At 44.5% G+C, this 13,923-nt stretch overlaps 3 protein-coding genes across 3 annotated transcripts; 1 reads left to right on the plus strand and 2 right to left on the minus strand.

Moving 5' to 3' along the window:
• Positions 1-54: 54 nt before the first annotated feature.
• On the plus strand, positions 55-3,202 carry CCR75_005814 (uncharacterized protein; the record flags this gene model as incomplete). The annotated part of the gene is made up of 6 exons (XM_067963889.1): positions 55-149; positions 229-319; positions 384-573; positions 643-725; positions 804-3,108; positions 3,183-3,202. The coding sequence occupies 5 exons, from the start codon at positions 55-57 to the stop codon at positions 1,404-1,406; spliced, it is 1,062 nt and encodes a 353-aa protein (XP_067819161.1). The 3' UTR covers positions 1,407-3,108; positions 3,183-3,202.
• Positions 3,049-3,602, minus strand: CCR75_005815 (uncharacterized protein; the record flags this gene model as incomplete). Its single annotated transcript, XM_067963890.1, has 4 exons — positions 3,049-3,108; positions 3,183-3,349; positions 3,401-3,465; positions 3,538-3,602. 4 exons carry the CDS (start codon positions 3,600-3,602, stop codon positions 3,049-3,051), a joined length of 357 nt encoding a protein of 118 aa, XP_067819160.1.
• Positions 3,603-12,567: 8,965 nt separating this feature from the next.
• Positions 12,568-12,839, minus strand: CCR75_005816 (uncharacterized protein; the record flags this gene model as incomplete). The annotated part of the gene is made up of 2 exons (XM_067963891.1): positions 12,568-12,575; positions 12,623-12,839. 2 exons carry the CDS (start codon positions 12,837-12,839, stop codon positions 12,568-12,570), a joined length of 225 nt encoding a protein of 74 aa, XP_067819159.1.
• Between the last annotated feature and the right edge of the window lie 1,084 nt (positions 12,840-13,923).

A 13,923-nucleotide genomic window follows, 5' to 3' on the forward strand; every position in this document is an offset into this window, starting at 1 on the left:
AAAGAAATTAAGCGCAAGAGCACGTTGTGGTGATTAGTGAGAAAAAGGACGCAGATGAGCAAAAGCATTCGCGACGAAATGGAGGTGGCGCTGCATGAGCATCGGTTTCTCGTAACAAAGCTCCTTGAGTCACTTTACACGGCCTCGTTGTGCGTCTGCTACATTTCAATACCCATTCCTGTCGCCGTCCACCATTTCACGACGCTTCCTGTTGCTCTTACACTGTAGGCCTCCTTCGACGATCACGGCCATGAGGTTACGCATCGTAAACGAAACTTTTACCAAGGTTTTAGAAAAAGATCGAAACTTGTTACTTGCCGTTAAAAAATGTACGTCATCCTGGCTTTTTATGAAAAAAATACCACTTTTGAACACGGATTAAGAACAACCCAAATGGAGTGGCCAGACACCAAGTGGCCCAAAACGAATTGCTTCGATTGGAAAATGACATTTCTCGGAAAAAACAAACTATTATCGATTATGCCGCACAATTGCGATCGTCTCAAGACGCCATTGAAAATGTCTTACGCAGACATAAAGTCGTGTTGCAACATGCCAAGCAAGTCAATAAAAGTGCGTGGTAAAAAGACATTGGTATACGACTCCCTTTTTTCTCGTCTAACTAAAACTTTTTGATGCTAGAAGTGCTTGATCCACGTGAAGTGGTTGCATATGCCCATCGTATTGCGGGTACGACCTCGGCGCCTAAAGAATGGCAACCTGGGGTACGTAAAAAAAAAAAAGTCATGTCTCGCAACGAAAAATGCTGTAACACTTTATTTTGTTCAAAATGCATCCAATAGTTTCCAATGTTTGGTTTCATGCCACCAGCTCCTCAGGAACATATGATGCGAGCAGGTGTGTTAAGTCGTGGAATTGTCTCCGAGATCGTGACACAAGGTCCTGATAAATACACGTCCACGACTGCGCGTGTTAAGTTGCTTGAAAGTAATGGCGTTGGTCTTGAAAAGCTTGACATTCCGATTGGATTAGGTGCAAGTGATGCCCAAATTCGACAGCAAATGCCACCGGGATGGAAACCAGGTGATCCCGTGGATCTCCCTCTTGACGCACTGCTTCATTACATGGGTCGTAGTTTCTTTACAGAACATGGTATTACGCTCCCCGAGTCGTGGAAAACAGGCGATTCCGTTCCTGCAGAGGTGATGGAGATTTTGCGCCAAAAATTAAAGTTGCCAGAGCAACGAACGGCACTGTATGAGGACGAAGTCGTGGACGATGTTGAAAGTTTGCGTAAAAAACGCAAATTAGAAGAAGGAAAAGGAAATGAAGGGGTTGCTGAGAGCAATAGCTCTAGTGAATCAAGTGATAGTGAGGAAGAAGGTCCAAAGACTCTTTCGCTGAGTCTTTCGTCTTCTGAAGAGGAGAGTGACGATAGCGACTGAGGGAGTGAAAAGATGGCTACAGGTCGTTGAAAAATAGCTACTTTTGATCGGATTATTTTTGGTGCGGTTTCACTAAAACGAGAAGTCACGCAATGCAGTTTTTTTCTAAGATTTAAAAAAAAACTTTCCCTATAAACCGTCGCCTCGTGGGATTGGCTTGTGTATTCTATATATAACCTGGGTACTGTTTTCATCTTTGCATTGCAATACTAGGAACGCATGCCATAACTCCATCTTGCCATTTTTGCCATTGTTCGCTTTTCGAAACACAATGTTTCGACAGCCAATGCAAAAGACGGGCTCGTTGGCCAAACTTTGGCAACAGGAAGCCACAGCTTTGAATGTGGCCTCTCCGAAAGGGATTTCAATTAAAAGTCATGGCAAACTGCCAGTCGCACAGGTCAGTGGCGACCTCGTGCTCGGACTGCAACGTCGTCGGCTTTTTGTCGACAATAATAGTGTGGATGTCATGGGTGTCGCATCCATTGGGAACACCGATAGCAGTGTCCAGGCTCTAGGTGACGGCACGTGTGCCGTCGTGGCATTGGCAGGTTTGTCGAAAAAGGGCTATGCACCGTACAATCCCCGAAAGAAAAACCAGGATGCCCTGGTGATCCAATTCGATCAAAAGACACAGTCTTTGCTCTTGTGCGTCTTTGACGGACATGGTGAAGCTGGGGACAGCGTCTCCGGTGCCATTCGCGATGCGTTTGCCACGACTTTATTTGCCCACGCTCATTTTAAACGATCGGGTGAGATTAGTAAGGATGCGAAATGGCTACAAACGGCCATATCGGATACCTTACGATTAGTAGAACAAATGATTTTAAATGATTTAAACATCGAAACGGAATTTAGTGGCACAACTGCCGTCGTGACGGTCATAAGAGAGAACCTCGTTGTCGTGGGTAATGTCGGCGACTCTCGGATTACCCGAGGATTTTTAAAAGGACTCGATATGTCGGGTTCATTACCGGCACTAGCGTGTCAGGAGCTCAGTATTGACCACAAACCCGACCGACCTGATGAACGAACTCGAATTCTTGCCAGTGGTGGTCGTGTGTTTGCAGTCGAGTATGACGATGGAATTGACGGCCCTCCTCGAGTGTGGTTGGATCAGATGGATGTGCCTGGTTTGGCCATGTCGCGCTCGTTGGGCGATGCCGTTGCCCACACAGCAGGTGTGCTTTCAGACCCAGAATTTACGACCCACTGGCTTGATGAACACGATCGCTGTCTAATTATTGCTACCGATGGGCTCTGGGAATTCATGTCGAATGAAGAATGCATTAAAATGGCTATGGAACAACAGAACCCAAAGGTGGCTGTGGACCGTTTAGTAGTCGAGGCAACTCGTCGCTGGATGAAGGAAGAGCAAGTCATTGACGATTCGACAATTATTGTTGCATACATTGACACGACGAGAATGATTAAAACACACACAAATAAAACCCTCGAGATAGAAAACAGTGTAGATTAGAACATCTCAACAAAAGAAAAGAATTCAACAACCGTTTTTAAAGATGGTGTTCATCGTCCAATAAACTCTTATATTGACTAAAACTAGCCGTGGAAATCCCATCAAGTCCTGACGTAGCGAAAAACAAGCAACTTCCTAGTTGCAATGAAAACGAGCCTTGATCTAGAACTCGTCATCGTCGTCACCGTCGTCTTCGTCACTAAAATATGTCCGTCGCTTAATCTGGAATTCAATCATTCATAAATATAAAATGATCTCAAAAGTATTACTTTCGTGTCTCGAAAACTTGCTCGTACGGTGACTTTTGTGCGCTGTTTTTCCTCATTGACACCCACTTGATTAAGCAAATCAATGAGCTTTTCCTCGTCGATTTTGGCAGCTAGCTGACCGCGCTGTGCCATTTGAATCACCATATCCTCAATGGCACGGGCTTTCTCTGGTTTTACCATTGCTATTCGAGCCACTGTTGTCGACGAGGTCAGCAATTAGAATTTAATCGACTGCAATTACGTACATCGTTCGCGAGCGTCGGGCAACATAACTTGCTGTATCATGGATTGGCGCATTTGCTCTTGTTCTCTAATTGCCAGATTTAAGCGATGTTTTCATCATATAAAGCTACAAGCAATTCAATCGTAAAACAAAACGCACTGCTGCTTTCTCTGGTGTTGTTGCATCTCCTCCACAGACATTTGCGACTGCGGTTTTGTCGACATTTTCTTTTTCGACTATACCTGATACAGATGATCACCCTATATGTCAGATACAAGGCTGTGGACCATAGTGCGTCGGATTAACAAGGCACAAGTGAAGAAGTGATTCAAAGTTGCGTGCCAAGGCTTCAGACGTACGTTTTGGGTGATTGCTTTGAGAGTTTAAGCAATATTACCCAATCATCGGAGACTCCTACTCCAAATACCTTTTATTAAGCATTCCAATGGCGAAATGTTACACGAATATTCAGCAGCATAAATCATAAATGAAAATGATAGTTTCAATTTCAATCGTTATGGAAGATAGTACATCCAACTGGAATTGCGTGCTTCAACAAATAAGAGACTGTGTATTTGTAAGATTTTGTTTATGTGTTTCACTATTACCTTAAGTGGCGGATCAGCCACGTGGACATTTTGTCCATATAATTGTTATAGAAGCCGGGGTCGCACCCAATCCCTTCGGCAGTATCAATTTCATATCAGCAACTCTTTAAAAGGGTTTAATTTCACTGAATGATAGCCATTATCATGGTATATACAAGTGTAGTTGTATAGCACGCTTCCTTCGAGCTTGTGATATATACCCGTATCATTCTCGCTGACTACAAAAGTCAAACTGACGACTTTATAAAGCCAAGCCCCCATGTCGAAAACTTATGGTGCTCGACCTAGATGATAGTTATTGTAACGGGGCATTGCCGACTTGTACTGCTTCTGTACAAGTCCACTTCGCACTGCTTCAGTGCGAGTGGTGCCTGGCGTCACTTCACGTACACTAGTACGTGCAGAGGAAGACTCTCTTTAAAATACTTGCTTTAAAAAGGATTAATTAAAAACTTTGTTAATATAATTAATTTTTTCTTGTCTATCTAATCAATACCAACCTAATTATAAACTAATACAAAACATGTACTAAAAGACTTATCTGTCTTTCTCTTTGCGCGCGCCAGCGCAGACTGGACCGCAGAGAAAGTATAATATAATGGTCTATACCTACCAATGAAAAAGCTTTTAGAATATTACCATGTAAAGTAATATTCTCCAAATATTATTTACCTTTTAGATAATGTATTAATAAACAACCTTAAAGTGTTAATTTCATGTAACGATACACCCCGTTACATCACCCCTCCCTTAAACGACAGTCACTTTGAGTGTCATTGGGTAGAGTAGCCACCATAGACCACTTTATTAAAAACTATGTTAATTGGTCAGATTCATCATTTTAATTCTATCGCATGGTTAACAAGTCCCTGCAGAATGCGAATAGTGCGGCGCCTTCGGCTGCGGTTCATGCAGCCGCGGGTGACGCATTATTGTCTCTTGCGGCAGACGTTCCGTTTGTCATAATGTCATCTTCTTCCGCAACTCTAAATGTTGCGGATGCACGTGGTGATACACCACATGAATGCGACCCCTCTTTGGAGGTCGACTACGAATGCGAGTCGGACGAAATGGCCGACTCGGAGAGAACAGAACCGTCGCCTGATCATTGTGAGGCGGCTGACTATGAGCCTTCAATTGAGGGGGCTCATTCGAGTAGACGTGTTGGTAGCATTCGCTACAGCATGTTAAAAACCTATATTTTATTTTTATGATTATAACGGATACATCCAGAGGAAGACTCTCTTTAAAAGACTTGCTTTAAAGAGGGCTAAAATTAAACTATATTCAATATATTTAAGCTCTTCTGTTTCTATCTTTTTTCTACTAACTTAATTATTTACTACTTCAAAACATGTAGTAAAGTATGATCTGTTTCTATCTTTGCGCGCGGTTTCGACGATGAGGATGATTCCTCATCGCCAGTTACCCGCACATATATGTGCATGGAGATGACGATGGCGTAAGCCATCGTAATAAATAAGCGTTATTGTGTTACCCCTACTTCAGTAAGTGCCACTCAGGGAATCGTGGACACTAAAATGTCTCGTATTGCCCCTGAGAAAAAGCCGTGGCTTTTGCCCGAATAGCTAATCATTAGCTTGTCTGATAAGACTACTCCTCACAGTAAATATTCCTTGTTTATTGCGACTTATTACATGGCCTTAATCCCAGCGCGAAGAGCTTTCGAGCTGAGAAAGATTTCTATTTCGATACTTTTTCAAGCATCGATGGAATAGTGGGAACAATAAGCGAGATTAAGTCTCGCTTATGCAAGCCTGGAGCGCGTTCATTCGTAATGTCAAAGACATTGGACGCGAAGACTGGCTTCAAAGACTTAACACGGTTCGCGTTAAGTTTGAGAAACGAACTCCAACTGGTGCAAGGTATAAATTGGATCGGTAACACGTGAACTTCCATGCCTCACGTGGGGTCATCCCTTCCGTGTTGTGTTGAAGACACAAAGCGAGTAAAAGGGGATGTCTATTTGCTTTATTTGCCCCAAGGGAGGGCACGCATCTCTATCGAGATGCGCGATGAGATTGACGTTTTGCATTCGATTTACAAGCGCCAGGTGCGCGTGTTTTCCGATGAGCCTATTGATCCATCGGATGGGCCTCGTCATACTGACGGACGAGGCACTCAACGTCAACAATCAGCTGGGAACGAGGCTCCCAGCTGTCATTTGAAGGTGGATAAGCGCGCCAGCGAACAAGATAACTCGTTCGCTGCCCCTTCGCATCATAATAGTTATGGATACGTTCCACAAGGAAACGTTGACCACCGTGGGAATCCACTAATGGTTGTGGCGGAGGAGGGAAAATTAGATCCGACCTGTGTGTCGGATCGAGAGTCGAAGTTCGACAAACTTGATCGCTTTCTCCATGATTTGGAGGAGGGACTTGATCACGAGCGCGGTAAGCGTCGCTTGTTAGAGCAGACGGTGCAGGCTCACAATATCGAACGGTTGGAAGACCGTTCGAAGAGTGCGTACTCCATGTTGGAGTACGAAAGGAAATATCACGCTGTTCGTGATGAGCTGTCGTCAGCTCATCGCAGTTTCAAGGATATCCGGAACCGGCATGAGATACTCCAGGTTCAACATGAGAATCTGGTTCGCGATCACAAGAATCTTTTAGGGATTTTTGAAAAGGTGGTCATATTCGTCCTCGGAAGAAACCGCGTACTGATGGTACGGGCGGAGCCGACCATTCTATTGTGTACGCATTGCCTCTGCCATGCAGTATACGGAAAGGCTCAATGAATTTGGGCAGTGGTTTACTGCTACCCACATTAGTGATTACACGCTTAGGTACGTTTACCTTACAGAGTAGTACTAGGTCATTAATTTCAAATTAAAGAACGTTTGCTCTTCCATGTTTGTCTGCGTTGTGTTTCTGACGGTCCACTGCGTTAGAAATGGAACCCTGTACGAAACGGATTACTGATTCTCGAGTCAGCAGAAATTCTTCTGCTGACTCATTTGTTTTGTCTTTTTCAGTGCGCTTTGTACACACTGCCATGAGGGTTTTCTCATCTTCGATGTCGATTGTTTCGACATAGACATCATTCGCGTCGTTGTTAACTTCAACGCGAGATGAGCATGAGCCAGATCTTGTTTTGCTCGTGCGAGTCCACCCCCCACCCCCTTAAGCCAGAGGATACCTCTAATTGGGTGGGTATGCGCTGTAGACACATCCACCGAATTATTGATGGCGAATTCGACCATCGGTAAAAACTCGCTCCAATTCAGATACGATTGGACGTAACCCCGAAGTAAAATCTTCGAGGACGCGATTTGCGCTTTTTGTCTGACTGTTTGTCTCAGAATGATCAGAAGTTGAAATAGTGAGCCGTGTTCCGAAAGATCGGAACACGGATTGCCAAAACTCCGCCGTGAGCCGTGGATCTCTGTCCAGCACTAGTTCACGGGGTAACCCGTGGAGTATGAATACCGTGTCGATAAATACACGGGCATAGCTCGGAGCCGTGGATCTCTGTCCAGCACTAGTTCACGGGGTAACCCGTGGAGTATGAATACCGTGTCGATAAATACACGGGCATAGCTCGGAGCCGTGATCGACTCTGGTACTGCAGCAAGATGTATTATCTTGCTGAATCTATCTACAAAAACAAGGATTCCTTTGTTTCGTGACCGTCCTCGGGATATCCGAAGACGAAGTCCATAGATACCGACTGCCAACACTTTGCCGGAAGTGGTAGAGGTTGGAGAGATGCACGGGATGAAGGGCTAGGCTTCACCCGTTGACATACCTCGCAAGCATGAATGTACTTGCGCACGAACTGATACTGGCGGGGCCAGTAAAAGTCGCGACTTACTGTGAGATAAGTCTTCTCCTATCCACTATGCCCACTTGTTGGTGCATCGTGACACTCATATATGATGCGCAAACGCAAATCATTATGTGTTGGGACGACGACACGTGGAGTGTTGCCGGCAACGGCTGTGTGATACAATAAGCTGTTCAATCGAATCCTTGTATAAAGGATTTGTCTTAAGTGACTCCCAGAATTGAGAAGTATATCTCTCAATCCGAGTCTTCACATCGAGGACACTTTCGTCCATCGATGAGCTGCTGAGAAGCCGTTCGTTCTCTGCAAAAATTACCGCTGACCGAAAATCGGTTACGTAATCGTCTTCTGTGACGAGTACGCAGATCTGCTTGATCCTACTACTACGCAGATCTCTCAAGAACCACTTGGATTCTAGGGTTGGTAATTGCGTCATCTCCGAAGTTAATTTCGGAGGCGCATACATATCAAGAGTATAAGCGCCTACTCTTGATCCGTCATTAACCAAGACATTCAATGTCTCGATTTCTTTTTGAGACTTCTTTTCACAGGCTGCCGAGAGATTAATCCCTCGAGATGCTGAAGTCTAGTCACTTTTTTAGCTTTAATTGTTTGAGCTCCTCAAGTACGTGAAGGTTTATTTATTATCATTAATCAGTATACCTACAATTACATCCAATCACTACACGCAATCGCGAGTCGGGTCATATATCATACCATAGTCGCACTAAAATATTGTATCCGTAAGCACATTTCTAATTACCCAGCTTGTAATTTACATACAACATTCCGCAAAATCTGACAGTTATCGCGCTATCCGGTAGAAGAGACGCGGCTGCTGTGTCCGTGTCCGTGACAACGTGTGTTTACTATAGTCTAGTAGTCTTCCTTTTCTTGCGTCGTTGACGTAACAGCTAAGCTTGATATGATAGGTGCTTTCTCTTGCCAAGCAGCCTAAACTAGAATATCAAGTCAGTGACAGGCATTATCAGTATGCAGCAATTCCGAAAAATGCAAGATTGCATAAATCGCTGAATAGTATTGTACCTTTGCTCCTAAGAAATGATTTCTTTGATGAGAAAAGGTTACTTGTTGTCTTGACTAAAAGCTTATAAGCACTTATATATTAGCAGCGATAGTGGTCAAAAGGTTTTCATTCGCAGAGTGTTTTTCAAGGCCACTAGCGTAGAGTGTTTTTCATCTCGCTGCTTATAGCAATGGTGAATTGGCTTTGGCCGATAATTTCTGTTACGCTGATAACTTAAAAAAATTACCTACGCAAGTCGTTTCGCTTAGTCATCTGAATACCGTTTTGATTCAACTGGGTTGTAACGGAGTGTATCGTTATATGTTGTTTGTTAATATATAATCTAAAAGGTAGATAATAGTTTGTAAATATTACTTTACATAGTAATATTCATAAAGCTTATTCATTGGTATATTTAGGCCATTATATCTACTTGCTCCGCGGTCCAGTCAGCACTCAGCACTGGACGTGTTTGTATAAGTATACAATTAGGCTAGTAGTAAATAGATAGAAGCAAAAGAACTTAATTAAATTAGATACACTTTACTTATATCCGTCTCTAAAGCAAGTGTTCTAAAGAGAGTCTTACTCTGCACATACTTAGTGTACGTGAAGTGACGTGAGGCACCACTCGCACTGAAGCAGTGCGAAGTAGACTTGTACTGAAGCAATTCAAGTCGGCAGTGCTCCTTTACACCTGGTAACACTCTGTCGTCCGTCCAAGGACCACAATTCCATCATCTAACATGGACATGCTAGATAAAAATGAAAATACGCGTCACGTTTCGCGTCATTGCTACTCCTTTCTAAGTGACATCGAACGGAGTGCGGTCGAACGAATGAGTTCGACCGTAGGGAACGATGCCATCTTGGCCATACTGTTTGATTTGGACAGAGATGCCCTCCATTCCGCCATCGCCAAGTTCATACAACATGAACTTGACGAGGCGAAGGAGAAGGAGAAGATAGCCTTGCTGAATCAGCAAGGCTCTCAAGAGGCAGAACTGGTGAGGTTACAACAGGTACAGACCCCTGTACCTGGGATGACGCACACGCGTCGTCCAGGATCCATAAAGATTGACATCTCTAAGTAAAGGGGAGTCGAAGAAGACTCCCTCTTAAGGTTGTTTGTCGAGTTGGATGATGCCATAAGGGCTCGTCACATCGTCGACGAGCAAATGCAAGTCTCATTTCCTCAGTCAAATTTGGTAGGTCGTGCCAAACCTTGGGCATTAGGCCTTATGTTGCGCGACCCATATGTCTTTGGGTCGCTAGAGGCTTTAAAAGCCCGACCCAAACAGACGTTTGAACCGCCTAAGGCTGAGTTTAAAGCTTGATCAGAGCTTTTGAAACTAAAGCAAAGCAAGCGTGATGTTCACGCTTGCGCCCAGAACATACGACTCTTAGCGAGTTGTATCACGAACAACCCAGTTCATGAAAACTCGTTGGTTACGGTGTTCATGCAAGGTCTTACGGATGATCCCGTAAAGACCCACCTGTTCCGCTTGGAACTGGACACGCTTGAAGAAGCAATATCCGATGCGGAATAAGAGGGCTTTAAATTGAGACAGGCTCAAGCTAGCTCGTCATCATATCGTCCTCCAAGACGACACGACCTGGGAGGTCCAGAACCTATTGACCTCTCTTATATCGAAAGCGAGAAACCTCGCTTTTCGAACAACAAGCGATTGCAGAAATGCAATTGCTGTCAAAAGTTAGGACACTAAGCTCATCAGTGTAGTGCTCCACGCCAAGTACCGAGAGGTGCTGAACGTAATTATGACCGAATGCCAGAATGGGCAACGGTCGCGGGTCCGACGTTGTTGCGAAATTGCAACAGCGAGGCGGACCGCCAAAAAACGGTAGGGTCAGTAGGGGAAGCAACGCCCTACTGATCCAGCAACCTTAAGAGAATTTGCAAATCTCTTGACAAAAGTTGCTCCAGACACACAATCATTATGTGTCTCTGCACCTGGTGATGAGGTATCCCTCATCACCTTGAAGTTGAAAGTGACAAATGATTTGTCACCTAGATCCCTAGCGGGCTGTGGAGCGTCGAATAATTTTATTCGTCGCCAGTTGCTAGAGGGTCGTTGGCTCAAATATGCTTAGCGTGACATTCCTTCAACGAGGATGACGGTGCGTCTAGCGACAGGCGCATGGATAATAGTAATGAAATTTCACTACACGTTAAAAGATTTACAGTACAATGATTATCTCATCGTACTGGATTTGGATGAAAAATTTGATGTCATCCTAGGTCTACCTTGGCTCAGAAAATATTAGCCAAGGATCAGCTGGCAGCATCGATCCGTGAAGATGCTTGCTACTTGTTCATCAGATGGCCATCTGATGAACGTAATGGAGCGTCCACAGGCGTGTGGATGTACTACGAGTGAGTGCGATGGCCTCACTTGTGGTACGGTCGTTAGTATGACTGCACAAGATCACAGTGTGATTACCAATCACCCTGTGGAGTCAGCTGCCGGCGGCTGTGCGAGCGGACAGGCAGCGCCGAAAGTCCACCACTCGAATAAGTCGAGTGGATTGAGACATAAATATACGTCTAGCTGGCGACATCCAAGGAATATAACGGTTGCCCAAAGGGACAACACGATGATCTTAGCTCGAGTAGAGTCGACTGTAGAGGACCCGACTGTGTCAGACGTTGAGGCAATATACGTCAATTCGAATCAAAGCTAATCCAATAAGCCATGTTTGTCGGAACGACTTAGTCACAAGTCCATTATCGTGTATTTCCGTGTAAATGTTTTAGTAGGTTTAAACCATCCAGCATCCGTTTCGGAGGAGTTCAACAGGCTGCAGGGGCACGTGCTTCTAGTTCGTTACATAATCTGTTGCTTTCAATATTAATTGGGGATTATTTCTGTACCCTAAATCTATGTTTATATATCTTTCTGTAATAGATTGCAGAGGCTTGGCTAAGATTTGTTTGCTTGATGGAATATATAGAAGCGAATTTAACTTATCAAACGTACTTCTGTTAGTCATCATAATTCCTTTACCTTGTACGAATCTTCTGAAAACCACTTCTAGAGATAAAAAACTTTCGTACAGTTTCAATATCCAGCACACAGCCATGGAAATTGCTTCTACAACAGATGGTGGCTCACTATCCTTTACACTTCCTCAATTGCTGATCCCTGGGCCTTCAATGATTTCACTGAGCTTGACAAGCTTGTTGAATTGTAGCGTAGGTAGTGACTTCGTCATGAAGTCTGCAAACTGTTGAGTAGTAGGCACATACTTCATCTTAAGCACACCGTCTTGAACTGATCCCGCACAAAATGATAGCGCAAGTCAATATGCTTTGCACGCGACTTGTAATTAGCATGTTATGCCATTGATATCGCGGCTTGATTATCAACGTTTATGATGGTTGCAGGCAGCTCGGTTCGCACCGAGCTCTTCAGGTAGATGTCGAAGCCACATTGTTTCTTGTGCTGCTAAAGACAGAGCCATATTCTCGGCTTCGACAGAGGAGAGAACGACAGTCCTCTGTCGCTTTGACTTGTAGATAACAGGAGGACCGCAGAGAATCACGAGCATTCCCGACATCGATCGACGTGTAGACAAATCGCTGCCCCAACTCGCATCGCAAATGTAGTGGGCACAAATTCCTTAATGTCTCCACGCTTGTAACATATGCCGAGTTGAATTGCACCCTTGAGATAACGCAGCACAGGTACTGCGATTTTCATGTGTGCTTGGGTTGGCGAGTCAAGGTACTGCGACAATTCACAAATTGACACACAGATGTCGGGACGCGACGCACCAGCAATAGAGAGTAAGAAACCAATTAATTCACGAATCTTCTTGCTGTCTGCCTTTTCACCGCCATCAGATTCACTCAGATTCTGACCAAAAACATACGGGTTGCGGCTAAGATCCGCTGAGTTCTGACCAAACCGTTCAAAACGTCTGTCGATAAACTGCGACTGACAAATGTGAAGCATTCCACGCTCGCGATTGTAATTGACTTCAATGCCCATCACAAAGCAACCATCACCGAAATCTTGAATCTTGAAGTGCTTTGAGAGTGCAAACTTGATTCCGGTAGCTTGGGAATTGCTCTCACAACCAACCAGTAGGTCATCCGCGTTGAGCACATTGTACACCACATTCTTTAAAACCATGCAAATTGTTTCATGCCAAACAGCAGCCGCTTGCTTCAGCCCATACAAACTACGGCGTAGCTTGCATACTGTGTTTTCTTGCATACAGGTTCCTTCTGGTGGGCGCATGTAAACTTGCTCATCCAACTTGCCATTTAGAAAAGCAGTCTCCACGTCAAGTTGACGAATCGCGTAGCCGTACTGGCAGCATATAGCTAAGAACGTACGCACCGAATTGAGACTTGCTACCGGCGAATATGTCTCCCAATAATTCACACCATAAACTTGACGAAAACCTTGGGCTACTGGACGCGCTTTGTACTGGACAACATTCCCATCAGCATCGCGTTTGACATCAAACTACCACTTGCAACCAATTACTCGAGCACCATGTGGACAACGTACAGCATCCTAAGGATGGTTTGAAGAATGCGAGCTGATTTCTCAGTCAATGGGTTCTTTCCGTTTGGCTGCGTCAGGAGATTCAAGAACTTTTTGGTACATTCGGGGGATCTCCATAACTGACAATGCAATATCCTATCCATCCAATAGACGAAGCCGCTTCGGTCTGGCTCAGAGGTATCAAGATCATAAAAAGGATCAGAATCTAGTTCATTAGTACGCGGTCTCCACTGAGTAACACGATCTTATGGCATCGGGGGCAAAGCAGGAAAATCACTTGAGTGTCGCAGTACTAATTGCGATTTCACATACTGCGGCGCATGTTGACCACCATATACTAGCCGATCTTCCCCCCTACCAGTATAGCCGCTACGTTGACCAGGACGTGCCAAATTTTGTAGTGTCTAGATGCATCAGCAGCATGTACCGGGAATGAACAGAGTACGACATCCGTAGCTGTCTGCTGTTGATAAAAATCTTGTTGAGGTGACGATGGCGCGATAACTTTATATATTACTTGGTTAGAGGCGCCACCCGGAGTATAATTCACGCCGTCTAT

Source organism: Bremia lactucae, linkage group LG15 (genome assembly GCF_004359215.1).
Source record: "Bremia lactucae strain SF5 linkage group LG15, whole genome shotgun sequence".
In the NCBI taxonomy this organism is placed as follows: Eukaryota; Oomycota; class Peronosporomycetes; order Peronosporales; family Peronosporaceae; genus Bremia; species Bremia lactucae.